We start from the raw sequence: 26,334 nt of genomic DNA on the forward strand, positions 1-26,334 counted from the left end.
TTTCCACACAAAACAAACTCAGCAATGTTTAACAAAAAAGTTAAGCGTGCAAGCTGTGTGTGAATAGACTTTGGGAATATCTGTGAATACCCACAAAGTTAAGATTTTGGGATGTTCATCACATTGCCAATGTACCCACCACTTTGCCCCTTGCCTGGGCAAAGCTATGTTTGCATGCCTTAACCCCTTGCACGCGGATGACGGAACTGCTCAGTCATCAGCTGCGGGTGCGCTGTGCTGATGACGGAGCGGTTCCGTCATGGCCCGCTCGCCGCTCATGCGCGGCGCGAATTTCGCGCCTGCGCTGAATGTTCTATTGAGCGGGGCGGGCCATGACGGAACCGCTCCGTCATCAGCACAGCTCAACCGAGGCTGTGACGGAGCGGTTCAGTCACCAGCATGCGGCCGCCGTGCGGCCGCTCCGCCCCCTTAGTGCTCCGGGGGAATAGCCGCCGCAGCGAAGGGGTTAAACCTAAAATGAACAATATAAATACTGCACAGTGTCATATTTTCTGCAATATTAAGTTTCACCTAATACCCTAAGCAACCACAAATCCACTTTCTATGAATCGGAATGTATCACTTACACTCATCGATATCATTTTCTGCAGAGCTAAGTGAGGTGTGGAAGTCTATGTGAACAGGGAATTCTATTTCAATTCTCAATACTTGTTATTTATGCAGTGGTCAAAGTGAACCCTTCACTTATATGTATCTAAATCTTAAATCACTGCAACACAAATGCAGTGAAGTAATTCCTTCAGTACTAGGTTATCCTCCAAGTGCAGATGGGGAAGGTATGAGTACTCTGCTCTTTAGTTTTCACAAAAAAGAAGGTTAATCACACTAGACAGGATGGCAGGTAGGGATGATCAGGAAGACTAAATTGTGGGAGCATATTCGCAGGCTGGGCCTTGCACAATTAGAGATCACAGTCTGAGAAGGAAAGAGCTCCTTACTTGTAACAATCTGATCCTTGCAGTGCTATCGATTCACATTCTATGCACACTCCTGCCATCTAGTCTTGTACGTTGTTTTTCTCCAAACTAAAGGTTTTGTTTTAAGTGACTCATGATATCTCCAATAAAACCCACAATGCACCAGAGTATAGACCACACCCTACAATGTGTTTTCCCATACATGTGAAAGTAAGCATATATAGAAATGCAAAGCAGGGCTGTCCGTGTACTGCTGGAATGGAAATGTATTTAGAGCGTAAATACTATTATAAATGCAGTGTCGTGAGCTTGCATCCAGGGAGGTGGGGAACATGTGTATCTACAGCACTACAAGCTGCAAACTGATTGTTACTGGTAAGTAACGTTTTCGCAGATCACATGATTTGCATTGACTTTAAAGCAGTGGCCTTCAAGCTGGAGCAGAAGACGTTTGGAAGAAGCTGGTAAGGACAGTTTGCTTACCTTGTGCTTCTTTTCGGGCAAAAATGTCCACGCAATAATGCTTGGTGTAAGTGTCAATAGTAGATCTCGATGCAGCTTTACATAGGACTACAACTAGGTTGCTGCCTAGAGAAAGTGGTTTGCTTTTTCGAGTCAAATGTGCTGTAGGCAGAGAATGCAGTATGCGCTTTGCCTTGGATTAGCAAACTTGATTACATTTGAAAATCCATCTAAAAAGGTCTGCTTTGGAAATGGCTTTCCCTAAGTAGGGCTAACTAAAAGCTACAAAGATCTGCTAAGTCCTTCTAAAGGGTTGGATACTGATGGAGTACATGAGTACTCTTGCTATCTAAAGTGTGTTGGCTCTTTCTGCAACTGACTGAGGTGGGGGGAAACATTGGCTAATAAATGGTTTGATTGACAAGGAACGTGAAGAAGACCTTAGGCAGAAAAGGTGAGTGTAAGGACGCCCCAATCTTTGTGAACTTGAATGAATGGCTCTTCCAATGTGAGGGTTTGCAGTTTATCAACTCTATGAAGGGAAGTGACTGCAAAGAGGAAGGCCACCTTTCATGAAACCACCTTTCATGAAAGGAACTGCAGCAGGGAAGATAATAAAAGGTTCAAATGGTAGCTCCATGAGTCAGGCACAAATAATATTGAGGTCTCACGAAGGAAGGCTCTACAACGGGAATTTCGAATATTGACTGGCGTTCTCTCTTTTGCAGGTAAGCTGCCAAACAAGACCACTTCCCTTTTGGAAATGAGTTACCGCTCAATCTTGGGGGCAGTAACTTTCTAAGTGTTTGGGACAGGTATTTCAGGTGCAAGGCATTGATACACCAGATACAGATTCGCTATTTGGAAGGAATACTCAAAATATGACACTTCCAAATTCCAAATCAGTATCAATTCGCACATTAATTTTAGGAGTTGGCAAAACTTTTCCAACTCATAAAATGGTTTTGCACATGACCAGAAATGTTTTTTGTGTTAGCTAACTCTGAATCAGAGTGTGTAAGAAAGCCGAAGGTTTCATACATCTGACCCTGAATCATGTGCTGGTCAGTGGTAGGGATACTCTATGACTGGTAAATGGAGCAACTGAGACACCTTATACCGCTTGCAGGAGTACTCAAAATGGACATCTACAAAAAGACTAATAAGCATGTCTGACTAGGGATATAAAAAATAAATTTTGGAAAAGAACATCTGTGCCAAAGAATGGGTTTAGCCTAACTCCAGACTGAAACCTTTGAAGAATGCTTTCTGGTGATTTTGTTGGTGACCATATCTGAAGATGCGTGATCTGAAACCTGTTGACCCAACAGTGCTAAATAAATATTAGGCCTCAACAACATGAAGGCCTAGGTTAAGCAGAATATATCAGCTGGTGTAGGGATCACCTAAGGCTTGTATAAGAAGCTACTGAAATCACTAACCAGTGTTGAGGTAGGGGTGTAAGTGAAAGACCAGGCATCTCAAATGAGCGGTCATAACTATTTGAGAGAACACAATTTTAAATATTTTGAGCAGTAACACCTCAAATGCATTACAAAGTGAAATATGGGTAAGATATTACTAGGTCAGGAGGCACCTTAATTTGTTATCAGGTTATCCAAAAACCATAGATAATCCATATCTACACCAAGAACTTAAGTTTGGGAAACCATGACAGATTAAAATGAAAAATTAACATAATGAAAAAAATTTAAGTCTCCCACAAGTAGTGCTTTTTTAAAGCCTAATTTCCCTGAATAACCTGAATATCCAGCACCCACATTAGCAGAGGTGTAGGATTAATTGACAAGTTGTTTCCAGCAACAACTTTTATACACGTTTACCAGTGCAGTATTATTCACCATAAAGCACAACAGAAAGTTTCCAGTATAAGGTGATTGACGGCAAATGTAACGTCATTGTCAGTATGTCCATTTGTTTACTCTGGCAAGTAAAAGCACTCTACATTACCTCAGCAGCGGCTCCTCTGCTAAGGCGGACGAGCAGCGCCCCACTGCTTTTAAGCAGTGTAACTAAAGGAAAAACAAAATGATAACTGAATGTTACCATTTTATTTGTTTCTACTGCTTTGCTGGCAGGGCGGGCGGGCTGCTCTGCTTGCGGAGCAGGGGAATAGTGGTTTGCCCACTCTAAGTGCACATGAATGCTTGGCTGGCCTTCTCGGAGCCTGCATGGAGAACATGCCCAGGCCCCCATTCCCTGGCTGAGTGCTGAACCATGGTGCATAGAACCAATCACAGCGCTGCATTGCAGCGTTGTGATTGATCAGGGGAGCCTGGGTGTTTTCTGGTTTTGGGCGAGTCCTGACGTGGAGGAGAGACTGGAGAGACGTGATAATGTATGTTTTATTCCCCCCATTCCTGCACCCGACCCATGCCGGCCCCCACTGCATTAACTAACTTAGGCTCAGATGTCAATTAGTCCATTACAGGCTTTACTGATTTTGCTTATTACAAAGCTACCAAATTTCCTGAAGAATAGCTTTCCACTATTATTTCTATGCCTTTCCTCATCTAGCCTTCTGATTCAATTTTCTCTAGCACCACACCAGTGCTGAAATATGGACCATCACAATCACAGGCTGTTCTGCAGTTTGAGCCAAAGGGGTCAGTTTACCGGAGAGAAGTTATATTGAATTGAATTGAGCGAACTAGTCCTCTTGACAACAGTACTCCTCCCCATCACCCTGCTAAAGTTACATACAATTTGGAAGTTGGGGCACAGGTTCAGAGTATCTTCCTTTAAAGAATGTTTAATACTTTTCCACTGTGCTCGCTTAGGGGGCAGCAAATGGTGCTTGCATTGAACGCTGCACTCGGGTATAATGACAATGTGGAAATCTGACAAGATACCGGAGCACACACACTGGTTACATCAGCTATGGAATCTCCTAGTGATGGAGAAGCTTTCTATGGTAGCAGCGGGGAAGAGTAAAGAATATGCCAAAACCTGGGCCTCTTTCTTAGCTATTCTCTCCACTGAATTCCTAGAATTAACTTGCCACAAAACCTCTGCATCCTAAAATTAGTTCTGGATGACACCACTATCATCACATGCGTATCACTGGTCCCCTTCCTCTCCCTGACGTGGTGGACCTGTTGTAACATCCAGGGCACATGGGCTGACATATCTCCTTCCTTTGTTTTGCTCACTGAGGAGAGGGGGTGGGGGTGGGATGGGGTTACGTTTTTATTTCTTTATCGTTGTCACATTATTTCTTGTTCCGTTCAGTGTTTAAATACGGAATATTAGTCAGAGCCTAACGCGCGGAGAGAGAGAGAGAGAGAGAGAGAGAGAGAGAGAGAGAGAGAGAGAGAGAGAGAGAGAGAGAGAGAGAGAGAGAGAGAGAGAGAGAGAGAGAGAGAGAGAGAGAGAGAGAGAGAGAGAGAGAGAGAGAGAGATGCCACCTTTAAACCCCAAAAGTAAGAATATGCATGCATAGGTATAAGCAGATGAATTTCAAGCAAAACCTGAAGAAAGAGGCATCCCACGTAACAACTCGAGTCTTTGAACTACAAAAGATACATTTATTGTCAACATGCAAAATTATTTTATATATCTTATCAATATGTCAAGTTAATATACGGCTCAAGATAAATCACAAGAATATCCTCCTTAAGTTAACAATTTCGACTTTTCCGGATACCTTATCATGGGTCGGCTTAAATATGTGAATAGGCTTTCATCTTTTCAGAGGAGAATGACGATTAATTATTGAGATGCAAGACATCTATGTGGCACATTTTCAAGATTGATTAAAAAAAAACATTTTGCCGACTGGATCCAAGTTCTCTGTCTGCATTTGGACCTGGGAATGTGAATCCAGTAGCATTTGGATTATAGTTGTGGATTATCTTGAATCTTGAGAAAGCCACAAGAGTCGCGAAACAAGTGTCGGCTGGAGTTCTGTGTTATTTAATTTGGGTGGTTCAATAGTTTTTGGTGATGTTATCAAATGGATTTTTTTTGTGTGATGTTAATTAAATTATATTAACAATGAATAAATTAAATGCATCTTTTGTAATTTAAAGAACCTGCATTTGAATTGTTACTTAGTGGGCCTCCTTCTCCAGGTTTTGCTTGAACTTTATCTTTTTGGTAATAGTGGGCAACTATCACACCTTGGTGTGCACCTATACGCTTGGTGTGCACCTATACGCTGGACAGATTATCCCTTTCATTTGCCTAGAATTTTTTTAGTATACGCAGATGCTTTAATTTCCTGTTGTGGAAGTTATAGCAATCTACAAAGGGGATACATACTCTTCTAGAGAAAACATTAAAAGGGTTTTACTTACTAATTGCTAATTTGGGCTGCATTGTAAATTTGCTGAACAAGGGAATTATTGTTGCAGCCTGTTCCACCGCATACCATGTTTTGCCCTTTCTCTGAGGTATAGTTGTGCCCTTCTTCAATCACAAAATATACAGGGGGGCCAGTGTGCAGGTATTCGCCAAGAGATTTAAAATAGTTCAGCACGTAGGAGTCCTAGAAGGTAAATGTGATAAAGTTGGAAACAAATCAGCACAATTTACTTAAATTAAAAGATCAAATACATTTCACATCAGAAATCCGAACTTTACACACAATATGCACAGATTTTTACAGGCTAACTGCAAAGCTCTTTTAGAATTTTAATTTTCACAGACTTCTTTTTCTGTTGGTTTTGTCATTGCACACCCCAAGTGCTTTTGGGCCGCTATCCAAATGATTTCAGATGTAAAATAGTCCCTAGGCGGACACATCCAAAGAGCCAATAGAAAAATAGTAAGACTAAAATAATCTTGCGGGCTGATCCATAATTTCATTAACAATGTGCGTCCGCCATGCTCGGCGGTTAGCCACGCCCCAAGTGAAATGTACCTTGTCCATTTTTCATTATATTAGTTGTGAATAATATTACATTATTGGCTTTTAGTTTAATTAAAAAAATGGAACACAAATGTTGTAACCTTTTGTTTGATATGCATATTTGATTTGTTTGGGTTGGTATTTCTTTTTGATGATTGTACTGCAACTATTACCTTCCTCTCCCTCAAATTGTAAAGCGCTCTGATATCCTTCGGGATCATGTTCGCGCTATATAAAAGTTTATAAATAAATAAATATCTTGAGACAACAGTGGATGAATAAGGAGCAAAAGACGCAATTGGTTCAAGGAGGCTGGCCCATGGTCCCTTAAAGTTAAGTATAGAATCCAATATGTTCACTGTCAAAGGTGTAAGCGCCATACACATTCAACCTAAAAAATAACTGCTGCACTACGTCCCAAACTGACTTGATGCACATGGAACACCTGGTAAAAGTAATTTTGTTATCAAAAGTCGAGGGGGGAGGGTGTTGGCTTTTTTCTTATCAGAATGCAAGAATCCGGAATCTACTACCAGTCTGACAGTGACCTAAGATCACCCCAGCTTGAAATACAAGATGAATACCTCCTACTTCCACTTTGAGCCTTGATTGCTACCCTCAGATTGCATAGATCTCAAAGTGCTAGCAGGTCTCAAGGTAAACGTTTACGCTCTATAAAATGAAAGAACAAACAGTCTGGACAGCAGCACTTTAAAAGTGCAATGCAAATGAACAAAAATTTAAAACAAAAAACATTTATAGGTTCCATTAATGCATTAACTACAGGTGTTGTAAATGCAGAACACAAACTTTTGCCAGATGTACAGTTCCTTCATCCAGATTTCACCAAGAAATACTTACATCAGGCATCGAAAGAGACTGATCCAATCCTATCTCTACTTTGCCAACAACAGCAATACTGAAGGACAACATTCCAACAAACACTGAGATCTATAGGAAAAGAACAGAAGAATTAATTTGGGACAAAAGTGCAGAAATCCGGAAAAGCCTATATGGTCTGCACACTCTGCAGGAGGAGTGACATTTGCATTAATTTCCCAGTCCTAAATTTAATTAAGTAATGCAGGACTGCAGCTTCCCCCCCCCCCCCGCCCCACAAGAGTTTGGCCCAAACAAATCGAAAAAAAGAAATAGAGAACATAAGATACAAATACCAGTGTACATGAATAATCTGGTGGACACAAGAGAATCCGTGGAAATGGATGCAGCTGGCCAAATCTGCATGTGGGGTTGGTGCAGTGTCTGAATTGTAACTCGGCAGTACTCGAGTAGCAAGAGGAAGGTTGTAAAGTACTGTATGCTATTCTCAATACAGAGCATACTCATCACACAGCCTGCCATGAGAACTATATTTAATGATATACTTATTTATTTACAAGCTCTTGTAAATTTCTACTTGTAACCCTTAACTTCAAAGAACGGGACAACAACAACTGAAGAATAAGAAAGTGGAAATGTGGTTGATCAATGGATTGGTAAAGAAAAGTGTTTGATGTGCTTTAGCCGTGACCTCTAATAAACCCAGGGTTCAAAAGAAATCATATCTAAATGGTTTGTTTTCCAGAAGCATCCTGAACAGCTTGTGACTGCATTCATATCTGAGATTAGAGTTCAGTGGATTCAACTTTCTTGGCAATTAAACCTTTGTCACAGTTACTGCAAACACTCCAGATTTGAAACATGTTATTGGACTAAATGAAAATACAAGACAATGTATAGGCGTATGAAGCTCTACAGTCTTCGGTAGGCTAAGAAACTGCTCTTTCCTATTCACTGCTGGCATTAACTTGGGTTTCTGCAAGAATTTCTCTCGACTCTGGGGGAATAAAAGTGCCAAAATGTGAAAAGTGAAATCAACAATCAGAGAACAGATTTAGGGAGGTAAGGAGAAGAAAGGGCTTACACGTCAACTGACTCCCATGCCTCGGCCTTAAAATGCAAGTAAAATATGTCCATGGAGAAATAAGAGTCCATGGTGAGCATAAGGACTTAGGAATATTTGGAATTCCTTTCCTATTGTCCAATAGCTCTAGATTAATCCCTTAAAGTATACATACACAAGTCCTACAAGAAGCTGACTAAAGGATGGTTCTCCTTTCGACTTGCTAATATTGCTAATATGCAGACAGTTGTATTCCCTACATCATGCTTGTCAGGTGCCATTCTGATCAGCATGCTTGCTCTGCAAACCCACCCATAGTCTTGCATCAATAGGTAGGCTGATAGAGGTTCCCACATTGCATACAATCTAGCACTTATGTCTGGCTGAACTTAAATTCTGGTCTCAAGCAAACGTGCAAAACTAACCCGACGTAAAACACAGTTTACAAGGTAACTATGTGTAAAAAGTAATAACGTATCCACTTCACCAACTAGCAAGACTTGAAAATTGTCACAACCGCTTGGGCAATGATAAAAGAAAAATAACTTAAACACATGATGAGGTTAGCCAGAACTGCAGTGAAAATACCAGGCAGATGAAATGAGAGCATATCCCTATCCAATAAACAGGGGGCCAGCTAGCATTTAAGTATCCTTGAAGCATCCCAAAGCTGATGCATTTGCAGAGCAAATATTTTCATTACACTTTTTACCTGAAATTCCTGAAATGACAATTATGCCTTCTTGTGTAATTACTTTGTAATTGAATTGTAGCAAGGGAACAACGCAAATGAGAATAATGCAAAAGCAGCTATCCTTCACAGTACTTGTGTTCTTGATGCTTTTTTAGCACAAAATGCATACTGCATAGTGGAAGGGAGGGTGATTTTCGTGCAAAAATATAGCACAAAGCGCCACATTTGTATTTCGCGAAATTGCGTATCATTTTGTGCAATTTCCCAAAAAAAACTGTAATGATGCAAAAGAAAATTACGAAGATTTCACACACTCCTAGTTTGATGTCAAACGCCTATGCGCAGGTGTTCTATACTTCACGATTAATACAATCCATCAAGATTAGCCTGAACACCTGCTCTCTCCTAGCTCTGCGAAAATGGTTCTTTGCACTCCAAAAAGTGATGATTTCATGTATTTGCTGAGGTTGTAGAAAAAAAAGGCCCATTGTCCTCAGCAAAAGACTACTTCTGACACAGGGAGAATGCCTTTTGAGTTTATAAATAAATAAATAAATAAAGGCCATAGAAAAGCATACTGGCCCTATACAGAGAGTTACACAGGTGCCATGTATGGTTTAGAGGATCTTGGGAAAGGAGACTAATGGTTTGCTGTAAATAACGGTGTGCTACGGTCAAATCGTAGTAGGTCTTCGTCAGTGAAGTAATGCTCTTTCTACAATTGTCTGTGTGCTCACCGATATTCATCCTGTAAAAAGGGTATTGCTTTTCATACTATGAAGGACTATGATTTAGAATACCACTCAGCTCAGTAACAGGAAAGTCAGTGTCAAAGCACTTAAATGTCAATGAAGTGTGACCGCCATATGAAGATAGTGGCACAGGTTGCTTCTTAAAAACATCTACTGCTTTGTTTCCTCGCCTAAAGCATGCTTAACACTGATCGACCTTTGGGGAACTTACCACAATTGGCCGCATCCAGTCCTTTAGCAGCAGTGGTGCATAAAGTTTTTTGAAGAACACAAACAGACAGCTCTCCGACCTTCCGCCACCACTGGACTCGTCACATCCTTTGATACAACAAAGAATATCTAGCCGACTTTTCTGCAAGAAACCACAACAAAAGCGGGGCATTGGAAAACTTGGTTCAAAGGAAACATTTTATTAACATCAGTCTGCTTAATAATTTGCTTGACTCGCCTCCTGACGCCGGATATCCAGTCCCAAAAGGCTCACAAAGCAGGTTATCTGGAGAAGGAAATCAATGAACACAGCCATCCCGGCGAAGAGTGAAAACGTGCGGACAGCAGGCATAGTCGATAAAGCCCCTGAAATTGGAAGAAAAGCAGGCAGACTTTGACCATTGCAATAAATACTCTATGTTGCCAGACTCACCACATTTTAATGATACTAGCTAAATAACTGAAACTACAGCCAAGGTTACGGAGGATACCTCAAAAAGGCTTACAGATACTGAGCCTCTCGAAATCATTAAGAGTCAACAATGTTTCAGGTAATTGCAAGCCCTTGTTAAGTTATATTATACCTACTGAAATGCTGGGCATGGGTCCAGGAGAAACATGATGCAGTACCCATCAATACTCAAACTGTGACTAGTCTCAGTTTACAAGGAGAGACTGAATTCCTACTGTTTTGCACTCCATGCGAAACATCTTTACAAGTTTTCATTTATACATGCTTACTTCCATATTGAGAACAGGTCACTGCACTGTAATCGATTTACTGCAGCATGATGGCATTGAAAAGAGTAACAAATATGTACCCACATGTTGCTTAAGAAGAGTTCGTGATAAATACCCAAGAAGAATGCAATGGTCTCCGAGAACGAGGATAAGAAAATGCTGGGTGCAACCTCTCCTAAAACACGGCCGATCTGCTGATCTAGGGTTTCTCCGAGAGGACGTTCATCTCTCTGTAAAAGTGTTAAGAAATCGGTTAATCAAATTACTTTTTCTACAGGACAATAAACTTGTTCAGTGTTTTCATTCAATCAAGAATGGCTAGAACATGCTCCCTTGCTTTCAGGGCTTACAAGCTTGAAGGAACACCACTTGGCGAGATTCTGTGTTGGTCGTGAGGACTCACGGGGCAGTGGGCTGGAATGTTGCAGAGTGCAAGGCAGTCCCGTGTGAAAAAGACAGTGATGCGGTGTTAAGGCATGAAGGCGTTCAAGGACAATTTATTATTATTATTTTGTTTTTTACTTAGGACTCGTGGGAGGAAGTGCTTTGAAAGAGAGAGAGAACATTGCAGAATTAGATGATAATGAAAAATAAAAAGTAGAGGCACATGCATTGAGGGTAACTGACATTGGTGGTGGGTTAAAAAGAAGCAGGTAGGGCCAATACTGTGTGGGGAGGACCGAGCAGCCATATGAGCAAGGGATACAGGAGGGTGCAGAGGATCCTATGTTAACGTGTGAGAACTTGCAGAAAATGCTCAGGGGACAGTAAAGTCAATGGAGAGACTGGAATAGATGTGTAAATAGTGATCTGAGGGGAGAGTGGTCTCCTAGTTTTTGAGTTCATGATTTGGCTACGTGTCGATACACAACAGTGATCGTAGTACCCAGAGTCAAAAGGTGACCAGAGTAGGAAATTGATGCACCTTTGAAGTGTGGGCGCAGGCTACAATGGATTGACATTAGGGGGATCCTTTTGAGTAAAAATTTGTATGCTTGAGAAATTTTACAAACAAAAAAGGAAGGAATGAAATGTAGAACATTTCTTTAAGGAATGCCAGTACACCTCAAACCAAGTTATTTAAAATATACTTTATAAAGACGTCCCTTAGCTTAAAGCATTTTATTTGTAATGCTAGGTCTTTCGTAATAAAACACTGTCTAATTAGCCAATCTCTTGGCAGTAGATCGAAGAGACGTATTATTCTATGACATGTCTGCAAATCCTATACTTCCACCTCGTCTTGAAGCACAGGAGCACATAATCACACATTTACAGATACATACAGACAATGACAGGGTAAAAAAAATCTACCTTACCTGTAGTGTCTGCACAATGATGAAGATGTTGTCTACCCCAACTGCCAGCACCAAGAAAGGTATGACTTCTATAACAATCAGAGATATTGGGATTCCAGCATAGCTGAAGATGCCCAATGAACAGGCCACAGAGCTCAAGACAATCATGATACCAGCGATGCCCAGGGAAATCTTGGAATCCACCTGTCAAAAGACAGAAACAGACAGTTCCTCTGTCAAAGAACAATTTGTTCTGTCTGGCTAAGAGAATTCACAAATCGGGGCAAAAAAGATTATTCAAAGCAACTGAAGGAAAGTGGATAGGCTGTGCTCAACAAGTCTATTTTTTTTTCCACAACACTCGCTCCGTCACTCTCAAAGTAAGACAACAACTTGGCCACGGAGGGCTGTTTATGCCTTGATTTACACATCTGAATGGTAGCACATACCTGGTGCACTTCTAAGTAAATTCAAAATGTGTTACTAGGTTGGAGGAAATACTTTCTAAATGAGATTAGATTTTTTTTAAGAGGGGGGAGGAACGCAGGCCAGAAAAAAATGAATTTGCTGCTGTGTTCATGAATATAACCATTTTAAACTGGAGGCAAGGCACAAATACAGCTCAGGAAGCCTCTATTCACATTTTGTCTGAATGTATAGCTTTAAAGTGCAAAAGCTCATGGAAGAGTGCTATTTTGCCATAATTTCCAAAGACAACAAAACAAGAGCAATTAATGAGCACAACATAACCACATTTTTTTTCAGTTCTATTGAGGTTTCGTTGCCTATTCCCATTCAGCAGTTAAAAAGTTGAATAACTCAGAAGGAATCTAAGGATCTGTATAATTTCTGAACTGGAAACTGACTTTCTGTAGGAAAGTGCCGCACATAGTCACCCCACTTTTTGCCTGGTATTCGATGTAATTTTGACAGAAAGTACACTGGGTTCCTGCTATCCAGGACCCCAAAACCAGATCTCTTTCCCTAAAACTGTATAATTGTTCACCCAATTGTCAATCCCTTTGTCACCCTGCAAGTCCCTGGCAAACAGCAACCCAGGGCATGGGTGCTAAAGAGGGTCCCTAAGGGCCGCAGCATGTATTGTGCCACCCTAAGGGCCCCCTCACCTAACTCATGCAGACAGCCATTGTAGACTGTGTTTTGGTGCAGACAAAAGTGCGCAAACAGCATGGCACACATCCCTGTGTGCCGTGCCTACAGACACTGCATGCAGTATAAGTAAGCCACCCCTACAGCAGGCTTTACAGACCTAAGGCAGGGTGCCCTATACTACTTATCTGAACAGATCTGCTGGAGCAGATATGCCCCTGTAATGTCTACGCCCATTCTTAGAGATTACAGATGACCAGGGAAGTCATTTTAAAGTGCATGTGCTGGAAACTGATAAAAACGTCAAATGATGGTTCACTGAAACTAAAAATGTTTGGTATCAAACATCTTTTATTAATAAACCCACACTGACACCCACTGATGGAGGTAATACATGCACCCAGAGGGCACCTTCGAGATGAGCCCCCTGAAAGTCTACCAACTACTAGTGTGCTAAAAGACTTGTTCTGACCAGTCTGCCACCACAGACGTGATTCTGACTACCAGGGGTGAGAGCCCACGCTGTTGGGAGGTCAGGAGCAAAGCCTCCTCAAGCAGAGGGTGTTTTACACCCCCATCCAGTAGGATGGCCTGTAAATTAGCATTCCGAGGCGAGTTTCAAGGAGCCTGCCGTTATTGGTATGAAACTCTGGCTTCCCTCAGAGGTGAAGGGATGCCAACTCCCCTAATCAGGACCCATTTGATGCCTGGACAGGCAGGAAAATTTGTAGTGAGAGAGGCCTGGTCACCCTCATGCTTGTTCCACCCCTAAGGTGGGCTACCTGATAGGACACAGAAATTAAAGGTCTGCCATCTTGGTGATGGGAGAAATAGGAACTCTGGGTCAGGGTTATACCCACTTCCCACAGGAAGTGGGCATATAAGGGGCGTCATGACTTCAAGGTTAAGAAGCCCATTGGCTACAATTCCGTACTCCCCTAACACCCCTCAATCTGGTATTTAGGGGAGCCCTAGCACGAGGAAATCAGATCCTGCTGACCTCAAAGGAGGACACTGAAGGGCCGCAAAAGCAAGAAAAGAGGACCAGCAACTTGACTTGGCGCCAGCCCTTCCGGCCTGTCCGCTGTCCCTGACAACTTCATCAAAGACAACTCATCCTGCAGCTGTTGTGCCTTCAAAATCCAGGTAGGACTGCCAGTCCTCCACCCAAGACCCAGGAACTCCCTGAGTAGTGAAGCTGCTCCCCTGCATCCCTGAGGGCACCCTAGAAGAACTGTGAGGACTCAGGACTGCCGATATCGAAACTAAAAAGCATCCCGCACCCGTGCCCCTTAAACCGAGTCAAAGAGGGCCAACAGTGCCTGGTCCTCAGACCTTCGAGAGACTAAGCCCACCTTGGGTTTGCCAACAGTGGTCTTTTCAACACCGCCTGCAGCCTCTTTGGGCAGGATCCCTCTACTGCGGATGTCTCCGGTTGTGAAAACCCGCACCGGAGAACTTCTCTGCACTCAGCCGCCCGGCCTAAGGAAAGAGGACCAAAGATGTGCCTAAACCCATAACCCAGTATCCCTTACGACCGCTGAGCCTACTTCCAGGCGAGGTCGCCCCCACTCACCACTGCTCCTGCCGACTCCTGCCTCGCTGCTGCCTGGAACGCCCCAGCCGCCGCAGAACCGCTATTTTCCCACCGCCGCTGCCTGGAACGCCCCAGCCGCCGCAGAACCGCTAATTTTCCCGCCGCTGACTCCCGGCGGCCCCGCCCCCCTCCTGCCCATTCGCCGCCCGCTCCCGCCACCCAGCTGCTCCTCCCTCCCGGCTCCTTACTTATGCCGCCCACAAGCACGCGCAGCGTGCACGCGCAGCGGGCGCGCCAAAGGCAAGCCCGTCTGCGCCCGTCCGGCCAGGACCGCGCCCAGTGCCAGGACCCCTGGCCCCCACCGATGCAAGACAACCCGACAGACCTACGACGCCGCTACACTCAACGCACTTAATGCCGGCCGGAACCCCACCTGCTGCCAGGCCGCCCCGAAACGCATTCACGGACCCTTCACCTGCAGAACCTGCAAGTTCACCTGCCTCCAGAACCTGCACCGCACCCGCCAAGCACCAGCAGCAACCTCAAGTGCATCCTGCTCAACACCCGCTCCGTCCACAGACACGCCGTGGAACTCTGGAACCTCCTCGACACAACATCACCAGACATCGCCTTCCTCACGGAAACCTGGATGAACGTCTCCTCAGCCCCCGCCATCGCCATCCTGGACGGGTACAAGATCATCAGGAGGGACCGCGTCAACCAGACCGGAGGAGGCATCGCCATCGTCCACAAGAACACCATCCGCATCACGACCGACTCCAACGACACCTTCGCCGCCGCCGAGCACCTCCACTTCCAGATTCACATCGACGCAAAGACGACCCTCAGAGGCACCCTCATCTACAGACCCCCGGGACCACGCACACAACTCAGCGAAGACATCACGGACTTCATCAGCCCACACGCCCTCCCCTCCGCCAACTACATCCTCCTAGGGGACCTCCACTTCCACCTGGAGAACAACAAGGACCGCAACACCGCCGCCCTGCTGGACAACCTCGCCAACAAGCAACTGGTCAACACCCCCACCCACTACGCCGGCCACACGCTTGATCCCGTCTTCTCATCCAGCAAGCACATCACCTTCAGCCACTCCACCGGACTCCACTGGACCGACCACAGCTGCGTCCACTTCAGCTTCAGAAAAACCACAACCCACCACCACCCACAACAGGTTCCTCACAGGAGCTGGAGCAAAATCACCGCCGACCAGCTCACCACCTCCCTCAGCCAAAACCCACCTGCCAGCACAACGAAGCAGCACGCAACTTCACGCAGTGGCTGACTGCCTGCGCCGACGACCTCGCACCACTGAAGAACCCTCCCAGCAGACCCAGAAGCAAGAAGGCCCCCTGGTTCACCGACGAACTCAAGGACTCCAAGAAGACCTGCCGCACCCTCGAGAAAGCCTGGCTCCTCGACCAGACCACTGACAACATGACCGCCCACAAACACGCCACCCGCAAGCACCACCAGCTCATCCGCACCACCAAGAAGAAATCACTGAAGGAACGACTGGACAACAACGCCCACGACAGCAAGGAACTCTTCAGCATCGTCAAGGAGTTCTCCAACCCCAGCACCGGCAACAACGACATCACTCCTTCACAAGATCTCTGAGACTCTCTCGCCTCGTTCTTCCACCACAAGATTGCCGACATCCACAACAGTTTCGGCGCACCATCCACGCACCCAAACGTCGAACCAACGCACGCCACCGCCACACTCCGCACCTGGACCACGGTGACCACCGAAGACACAGCCCGCACGATGAACACCATCCACTCCGGATCTCCAACCGACCCCTGCCCCCACCACGTCTTCAACAAGGCAGACTCCACCATCGCACCCCAACTGCGGGACGTCATCAACACCTCCTTCAACACCGCCACAATCCCAGAGAGCTGGAAGCATGCCGAGCTCAGCGCCCTACTGAAGAAACCACCGACCTCAAAACCTTCCGCCCCATCTCGCTCCTCCCTTTTCCTGCCAAAGTCATCGAGAAGATCGTCAACAGACAGCTTGCCGCCTTCCTCGAGAAGAACGGATCGCTCGACCCCTCGCAGTCCGGTTTCAGACCCAACCACAGCACCGAGACCGCCCTCATCGCAGCCACTGACGACATCCGAGCCCTGCTCGACAACGGGGAAACAGCGGCACTCATCCTCCTGGACCTCTCAGCAGCGTTCGACACTGTCTGCCACCGCACCCTAGTCCAACGCCTCAGCAACATCGGCATCCAAGAGAAGGCACTGGAGTGGATCATCTCGTTCCTCGCCGGAAGAACACAGAGAGTCCGCCTCCCCCCGTTTCGATCCGAGGCCACCGAAGTCATCTGCGGCGTCCCGCAAGGATCATCACTCAGCCCCACCCTCTTCAACGTCTACATGAGACCTCTTGCTGCCATCACACCCCAACACAACCTCAACATCATCTCCTACGCCGACGACACCCAGCTGATCCTCTCCCTCACCAGAGACCCCGACACCGCCAGAACCAGCCTACACGAAGGGATGAAAGACGTCGCCGAGTGGATGAAGAACAGCCGCCTGAAACTGAACTCCGACAAGACGGAAGTCCTCATCCTGGGACCATCGCCCTCCGCCTGGGACGACTCCTGGTGGCCCCCAGCCCTGCCTGGGCACCGCTCCCAAGCCAACAGACCACGCAAGCAACCTGGGCTTCATCCTTGGCTCCTCCCTCTCGATGACCAGTCAAGTCAACGCCGTCTCCTCATCATGCTTTCACACCCTTCGCATGCTTCGCAAGATCTTCCGATGGATCCCGACCGAAACCAGGAAGACGGTCACCCAGGCCCTCGTCACCAGCCGACTGGACTACGGAAACACCCTCTACGCCGGAACCACAGCCAAGCTACAGAAAAGACTCCAACGCATCCAGAACGCCTCCGCCCGACTCATCCTGGACATCCCCCGACGCAGCCATATCTCCGGCCACCTGAGGGACCTGCACTGGCTCCCCGTCAACAAGAGGATCACGTTCAGGCTCCTCACCCAGGCACACAAGTCTCTCCACGACCTGGGCCCCAAGTACCTCAACGACCGCCTGACCTTCTACACGCCCACCCGCCAGCTTCGGTCTACTAGCCTCGCCCTCGCCGCCGTACCACGCATCCGAAGAGCCACCGCCGGAGGCAGATCCTTCTCCTACCTGGCGGCCAAGACATGGAACTCCCTCCCCATCCACCTTCGGCTGACCCAGGACCACCTCGCCTTCAGGAGACAACTCAAGACCTGGCTGTTCGAGCAGTAGCGGTCCCCTTCCCCCAAGTGCCTTGAGACCTTTCCGGGTGAGTAGTGCGCTATACAAGTGTTATGATTGATTGATACCGGCTGCCCCGGGGATACTCTCATCAGGTCATCAGATAAGTCCTGACTCTCCCCATAATCTAGCCATAAGGGAACTGTTTTAGCTACCACGTTGATAACATACCTACTATTCCTTGTGTGCTCTAACAGGTTCTGGTACTGTTTTCGTAACTCCATTGTAAGTCTTGCTATCTCAGGCGACAAACTTTTTCTTTCTTATTATTACACTAACAAATTGTCTAATCCAAGCAGGAAGTTGGCAGAATACTTGTGCAAAGCAATGGGATGTGGACAGTATGTCTCATGTTTAAAAAACAATAAAAACATATCAGAAAAAAAACCTTGAATGCATCCTTAGGTGAGATTAGAAGAACTGAAACGAATTGAAGCTACAATAACAATAAAGACATATATACTTATATTTGTACTGGTTAGGGCAAGAATAATGAGATTCAACAAACCACAGTAATTGTTATTTTAAATGTCACAAAAAAAAAATATATTGCATGGCCAGCTGTAGGACGTGCCTCTGCGTGGCTCCCGGAGAATCTGCACTAGATCAGACATGTAACATTGCCAAAACCTACAAAAAACTCGAAAATTAAGGATCGGACTGGTGGCTGCATCTGTGGAGCTAAAAGTTCCGAGAAATACTCCCGACTACAAGCTGAAATTCAGGTCGGAAGCTTCGCTGGGGCGAAACGCCTTCCCCCAAGATGGCGGCTGGCGGCGATCCATCGGCCTGAACACAGCGACACCCCGACCTCGGAGCCAACCGCACCTGGAGTTGTCACCCATCCGGCACCGGAGAGAGAGCCCGGCGGGCAGCGGTGCGCCCCCCCCCCCCCGCTCTGGGAGCTACTATCAAGGGCGCTGGAAACCTCCGGTGATCGCGGGGGCTGAGAAAACGCCCGGCAGAGACCTGACCCCCGGCCGGGCCCGGCTACGGGCTATGCAAAGAACAGTAGGGATCCGTCGCGGTGGAGGGCTGCGGGACCTGTGACACAGGAGTTTCCGAGAGGCGGGGACGCCCGGAAGACCTAGCGGTGGGCCTCCCTTGATCGGCAACCAGCCACCACCGGCGCTACTGAGGCCAGCTCTGACAGGGCTTGCTGTTGCGGCGGCGCTCCCATCTCGCTGGGGAATACGACATCGAGATCCAGTGCCCGGTGAGTGAACGACTGCCTTCCCCCCTCTTACACGGACAACGATCTGATCTTGGGCACTCTATGCGGCGGCTGGGACCAGCAGCCTGAAACACGGGGGAGACAAGCTGAAGGGGAGGTGGTGCCTGAGACCCAGGAGCCCCGACCTCAGATGCACTGCGCCCCGCCCGGGGAGGCCTGAGATACGTGACTTCCATAAGACTGTCTGGGGGACTCCGCTGACCCTACGATCCGTCAGTGCAGACAAGAGGCCTGCCACAATAGTCCCAATGGGATCGAACTTTCCGAGGGCCTTCCATTGCCGCTAACTGCGAGGGAGAGAGCCTGCTACTGACTGCGTGACGTGGCTGATGGCGCGGCCCCTTCGGTGTGTATACGAGGGTCACACGGATTTCGACTCTGCCCTCCACCCTCTCCACCCACTCTGCCTCTCCGCGCAAGGCGGCTCGCTAGCCCGGACGTAAATCGAGCGAGCCGCCCCCGCCCCCACCCCCCCACCCCCCATCGCTGCCACCCAAATCAACACCGGAACGGGTCGGTAAGGCGAGATGGGGAAGAGAGATCCGGTGGCGAGACCGGCGAGGCAGGACACCATCGACAACTATGCCACGACACGGGCACAGAAGGAGACGACCCCTGTGGGGTTGGGATACCGCCATGCTTCTAGAGGCCATCCAAGCCTCAAGGACAGATATTCAGGACTCAAGAGCGGCATTAGAGACTAAAAAAGGCGAGGTGGGCTCTGAGGTCCTCTTGTTGCGCCTAGACCTCCGGAATTTGAATGAGAGGGTGACCACAGTGGAGACCAGAATCGGTGAAGCAGAAGATTCCCTCACCACCCTCCAAAAAGATATGACGGAGCTACAAGCATCACACAGACAGCTGCTGTGGAGAGTGGATGATGCCGAAAATAGGGCGAGACGAAACAACCTACGCTTCGTGGGCTTTAGAGAGGGCATTGAGAAGACCGATGTAGCGGCCTTCTTGCACTCCAGGCTGACATCAATGTTTCCACTGGCCCCTTTTTCAAACTGTTTTGTCATCGAAAGGGCACACAGGGCACTGCTGGTGAAGCCGACGGAGGGAGCGCGACCGAGATCGATCATTGCACAATTTCTTAATTTTGCAGACAGAGACCTCATCCTGAGAGAAGCACGAAAAAAGGGAGAACTCCGATTTGAAAACACCAATATTATGATCTTCCCAGACTACAGTCAGGATGTACAGAAACAAAGACATTCCTATGACTCAGTGAAAGCAAAACTGCAAGATCTGCACATATCGTACATGCTGCTCTTCCCCGCGAAACTGAAAGTTTTATTCAAGGGCAGGTCTCAGTTTTTCAACCGTCCGGAGGAGGCCTGGCAGTGGTTGGAAGAGAGGCCCCTAATACGAGAAGCCGAGGAGGAAGGTCACAGAATCCGAACCGAAATGGCGGCCACCAATTTCCGGAAAAGTCCGCCCAAGGATCAAAGGTCGCAAAATCCACGGACGAGAAGACACTAGCAATTAACTCCATATCCGGATCACCCTGCGGCGGGCAGAGGGGGCCGGAACAAGGCCTCGGCTACAGAGGAAGATCCGGTGCCGGGATCAAGGTTCAGCTGCCTGGCACACCACACAGATGCGGAGGCGGAAGACGAGAGAAGGAATCATATGTCGGACATGGAGGAACCGACGGATCAATCTCTTCACCCTCTCGTCGCAGCAATCCGGGGGCTGGAACAAGGAGCGACTGGCAATATCAGACGAGCATGACATTGAAACGCAAGATTCCCACTTCTGAGGAAAGATAGAGCTGAGATACGAAACAGCAGTTCTTCGCTCTGGGGACACGCAAGTTACAATCACTTTTCTTTTGGTGTGGACTCATACCATTGTTTGTTGGTTTGCTGGCGCCTTTAGTGGCTCACATGGCACGGGTAGTCCCGTCCTGCCGTTAGCTGGGTAGTCGAGTCCCGAGGGACCCAGTGGGAGCCCCAGTTAGAGCCCTAGAGATAACCTAGTTGGGGTTGCTAGTGGGAGGGCGACAGACCTTTACCATCTGAAAGTCCTGTAAGTCAATTGTTGCACGAATGGGATGGACGGGAGGAAAAGGTTGGGAGGGGGTGGGTGGGGTTGGGGATCTTCGAACAGTTTTGTTGAAGGGAAGTTGGGCGGGAGGGAAGGTGAAACAGTTGGTTGAATACATTGGCGCGACACGCTACACTCCTACACCAAGGAGCATCCACACGTCTTGATTGTACCCTAGAATGGCAAGTGCACTAGCAACACAACCTACAGACCACGGGAAACTTAGTGTCCTGACATGGAATGTGAACGGACTTGGTAATAAGATTAAAAGAGGACTGGTAAACTCCTACCTTAAAAGAATAGGCCCAGATATAACTTTCCTACAGGAAACTCATCTTAAGGGAACCAACTGCTCCTTCATAGCCAGGGGGTGCCATAAAGTTCTGGCACACGCGGGCTACACAACTGATTCAAGATGGGTAGCAGTCATTATAAAGAACACCTCCCCGTTCTGTACTACGCGCACCTGGGTAGACCCACTGGGGACCTGCGTGGGGGTTCAAGGGACATGGCGTAGACGCACATATACGCTGGTATCAGTATACGTACCGCCCAAACTACAGGCAACCACACTTAGGACATTGGCCAACATACTTCTCGACACTGCTGACACCATTCAAATAGTAGGTGGAGACTTCAACAATGTGATGGATTAAGAGATGGACCGATCAGGGGCGCCAGCCAAGGGGGGGAGCCGGACCCCCCCTAGCCCAGATGATTACCACTATAGGCCTCACTGATGTCTGGAAATGGTTGCACCCGGGCCAATTAGCTTATTCATTTTACTCGGCCGCACATAAGGTATTCTCAAGACTAGATTACATATTCATGTCCAGACAGGACTTGACTGTAGAGGCTGCTGCAGAATACAAGGCAAGGGGAATCTCTGACCACTCACCACTGTTGGTGAAGTTGGGTCAGAATCGGGGTGCTGAAGGGGCCTCCTGGTGCCTCGCTGCATGGGATCTTCAAAATACAGCAGTGTTAAGAGGTGTGAGGGCGGATACACTGGTTTACATCGCCGAGAATGAGGGATCAGTTGACTCAGGGGTAACCCTTTGGGAAGCCTTGAAGCCCGTGATGCGAGACAGAATACAAAACAGAATGGGAGAGGAAAGGAGAAAACTCCAGGGGGAAGTGGCTGCAGTTGAGCGGGCCATAGTAGACCTAGAGAGAACATCTGAGTACGAGAAATGTCGAGACCCTTCGGAGATTGGTGGATAAACAGCGCCAATATAGAGAACTAGTGACTGACGAGGCAAAGACTCAAAACCTGGCCACTCTCCACCGCCTATACGACGTTGGGGAAAAGTCATGCAAACTCCTGGCGTGGCTTAGTAGAAAGGAACGGGCAGCGAGATGGGTGGAACATGTTAGAGATGCAGAAGGGGTGCTTGTTAGCACAGATGTACACATTGCCGATACTTTTGCAACCCACTATGAACGTTTCTACACCGCCAGAGACTTAGGGACATGCGAAGATGCTCTTAAATATATGGAACAGACTGGTCTTCCCTCGTTAGATCCTGAGACCCATAAGACGCTCGAGGCTGACATCACGGTAGAAGACATCTCTGTAGCCATTGCTAGACTTAGATCTGGAAAGACACCAGGACCAAATGGTTTTCCGGCAGAATTTTTCAAGTGCAGGGCGGACATTTTGGTTCCCCACTTGAGGAACCTCTTTATGGGAGCATATCAGGAGGGGAGGCTCCCCACGGACCTCTCTATGGCGACAATCATCCCGATTCATTAAGAGGGCAAACCACGGGAGGACTGTGCGTCCTACCGACCCATTTCCCTCCTGAATACTGAGGTGAAACTCCTCGCGACTGTCTTGGCGATACGATTGAGGTCAGTGATCCCGGACCTAATACATTTAGATCAAACCAGCTTTCTACCAGACAGGGCCATCAAGCTAAACCTTAGACGCACCCACAACTGGCTACAGGAGGTGAGAGATAGAGGGTCACCGCACTGGTTTCTCTCCCTTGACGCGGAGAAAGCCTTCGACGCGGTCCACTGGCTGTTCCTGGAGGGTGTCCTACAAAAATTTGGCTTTGTCCCTAAGTTTCAGACTTGGGTCCGGCTCCTCTACACCACGCCGCGAGCTAGAGTGAAGGTGAATGGGAGACTGTCACGTGAATTCCAGATCCAGATGGGGACCCGGCAGGATTGCCCTCTGTCACCCCTCCTATTCACACTTACTATCGAGATTCTAGCAGCTAGGATCCGGCAAAATCCAGGGATCAATGGATTCAGACGAGCCGATACAGAACTGGCTCAAGAGAAGCTATCCCTCTATGCGGACGATGTACTCCTGTACATCACCAACCTGGAAACCACTGTCCCGGAGCTGTTCCTGGAACTGGAATGTTATGGTAGATACTCCGGCTACAAAATAAACTGGCATAAATCGATCCTATACGACCCTAGGGGCAGTGACCGCTGGACGACGTTGCCAGGGCAACTGATTACGACGACGGAGGGCTTTCAATATCTCGGGATTTACATCACCCTTGATAGGAAACTGTCGCTTCAGAAAAACAGAAAGGATCATGCTAAACTCCACAGCTGACATGGAGCGCTGGAGACAGCTACCACTTACACTCTTGGGTCGAGCGGCCATGTACAAAATGATTATTCTCACCAAATATTTATACGCCCTACAGAACGAATACTATTTACTCCCGGAGACTCTGCTGCATAAAATCCACTCAGATCTTAGGGCTTTTCTCTGGCTAGGTAAACAACCTAGAATAGCACTGACCACTCTCCAAAGGCACCAATATAGTGTAGGAAACTCACTCCCAAACCTAGAAGCCTACTACTGGGCAGAACACACATACCCCAATCAATGAATGGCTACATACCCAGGCAGACCATCCCACATATGCCCTAGAACGACAAACTGTCCCCACACAATCTACTGTACTACTTATACGGAGGTTCTGTACGGAAGCCACTGCTTCCAGCGACTGTTATTACATTACATGCATGGAACTAGGCCACGAAAAGAACAGGCTGGGAGATGACACCCACCAAGCAGACGCCACTATGGCACTGCAAGTGGCTAACTGAACTTCATAAACTTAAGGGATTTAAACAATGGGACGACATTGGAATTTCCACCATAGGAGACGTGGTCGCTAAGGGGGAATTGAAATCCTTTCAGACCCTGAAGTCAGAGTTTGGGCTTCAACACTCACAGCTCTTCAAATACACTCAGCTGCGCCATGCTTGGCGGGTACAAAACATACACTTATCTGGGCTCCCAGAATATGCACCATTAGAGGGTAGGCTCCTGCAAGAACAGATTCAGGGAAAGGCGGTCTCACTCACTTACAAAACCTTAACCAACAATATGCTAGGGGATCTGGCGAAACTTAGAAATACTTGGGACGGTGAGGTGGGAGGACTTGATGACCTAGTTTGGGACTTAGTGTTAATGCATCCCCGAGAGGTGGCGATTAAGTCTAGGCTCCGCCTCATCCAATACAACGTGCTTCACAGAACCTATTATGATAGGGTGAAACTCCATAAAATGGGGAAAACAGAGGACACTAGATGCCTCCGATGCCACAGAGAAGACGGAGATTTTTATCACATACTATGGACATGTGATGTGATTCAAACCTATTGGAACCATATCTTTTTGGAACTGAGGGAGGTATTGGAGGTTCCACTTACACAGGAGCCCAAGCTGGCTTTACTGGGAATGACTAATGACGTGGACCTACCGCGCCCTCTCCTAACTTTTCTGGTTTTGGCCTTGGTGGTAGCCAAAAGAGACATAGCGAAATACTGGGGATCACCGACTTCCCCGGAGCTGGAGGAGTGGAGAAGAGGGCTGGATCTTTACATGGCGGCCGAGAGAGTGACCTATAAATCTAGAGGATGCCCAAGGAAGTTTCGGAAGGTTTGGACCAAGTGGAGACACTAGCATGGTTTAGATGGGGGACTGGGAGGGAGGTGAGCTCAATACCAGACTATAAGTCCACATGGGCACTGGAGGGAGGGCCTGGAAGGGGGAGCTGAGAGATACCTGTACATCAGATCGATGGACACTGCACCTGTATGATATGAAACGTAACAGCAAAGTACGATTGTGGAAGGGCGGGAGAGGGAGTAGGGGGCTGATTAATGCTAATTACATGACTGTATTGTTGAGATATGAACAAAATGCAAATAAAAAATGTATTAAAAAAACTCTATTTAGGAAGAAGATGGACAGAATTTTATAAAATACACTTACCAGAAACCTGGCACAGCTTCTAATGTTTCCTAAAGCCAATGATATGTATAGAAACATGACAGCATAACTGATGCCAACAGTGAACAGATCGCTGTTGCTTTCACGATTTAGCTCATCTTCGATGCTCCGCTCAGAAGAGAAGGAAATGCTCAAATTGCTGTTAGTGTAGTTCTTCAAAAAACTGATGAATCTGAGGAGTAAAGCAGAAAATAGATTTACAAGTGGGAAAAAGGTACCATTAAAAGCTGGTATTTTAAACCTAAGTACATACATAGTTATGACACACATTTAATGTAGTAGTCTGTACCAGGTAACAATCAAACTACAGTGCTTTTTGCATCCTCAGCACTTTTGTACAGTAAACGCTGCACTTGTCAAACATGTCCTATGCTTGTGGAGACTGAAAGTGCTACACTTCTGTTAATAGAGCAGGCCGTACACAGATGGTCAGGAAGCAATGGCAGCCTTCCTGCAGCTATCCTATCCTTTGTAATATCCAGAAGCCTGCATTCACTGGGATGGGCAGAGAGACTGTTGCCCAAAATGTGTGGGTAACCAAGAGTGAGACTAAACCCTGGCGTGAAGAAGCAGCTCCAATCAGAAGAGAGACCTTGGCACCCCCAACCAGGTCAACCTCACTAGGTGATCCCACCAAGAGGAACTTGGGAAACTCCGCATCCCCTCCATTTCTGTGCAAAACCTTTTAGGTTGTCTTAATATTCACATTCAATATGTGCATTCCTTTTGTTTCCAGCTAACTTTGCACTATAGGTACCACTACATCCATACATAATGATGTACTAATGTAATATGAAGCAGCTTCTGAAAAAGGAAAGCAGTAATGAGGCGTGGTTACTAACTCCCTGCAGTGGTACCTCAACACCTAGGGAGATATTAGGTGTACTAGAGGAGAACTCTTTCCAGAGCAGTCTCCTCATTTATGAGTGACAACGGCCTAAATACTTTTAATTC

General features: G+C 47.1%; 1 protein-coding gene across 1 annotated transcript in view; it reads right to left on the minus strand.

Annotated features, from left to right (window-relative positions):
- The window catches only part of NPC1 (NPC intracellular cholesterol transporter 1), a 267,845-nt gene that overhangs the window by 65,600 nt on the left and 175,911 nt on the right, over positions 1–26,334 (minus strand). Inside the window, exons 12-18 of the mRNA XM_086965644.1 lie at positions 25,363–25,552; positions 11,893–12,075; positions 10,689–10,803; positions 10,071–10,198; positions 9,834–9,974; positions 7,135–7,224; positions 5,720–5,910 (exon numbers count right to left, since the gene is read on the minus strand). Of these exons, the coding sequence (XP_086821770.1) occupies positions 5,720–5,910; positions 7,135–7,224; positions 9,834–9,974; positions 10,071–10,198; positions 10,689–10,803; positions 11,893–12,075; positions 25,363–25,552 (1,038 nt within the window). The remainder of the gene's footprint in view (positions 1–5,719; positions 5,911–7,134; positions 7,225–9,833; positions 9,975–10,070; positions 10,199–10,688; positions 10,804–11,892; positions 12,076–25,362; positions 25,553–26,334) is intronic.

The sequence above is a fragment of the Lissotriton vulgaris genome, chromosome 4_1 (genome assembly GCF_964263255.1).
Source record: "Lissotriton vulgaris chromosome 4_1, aLisVul1.2, whole genome shotgun sequence".
Lineage (NCBI taxonomy): Eukaryota > Metazoa > Chordata > Amphibia > Caudata > Salamandridae > Lissotriton > Lissotriton vulgaris.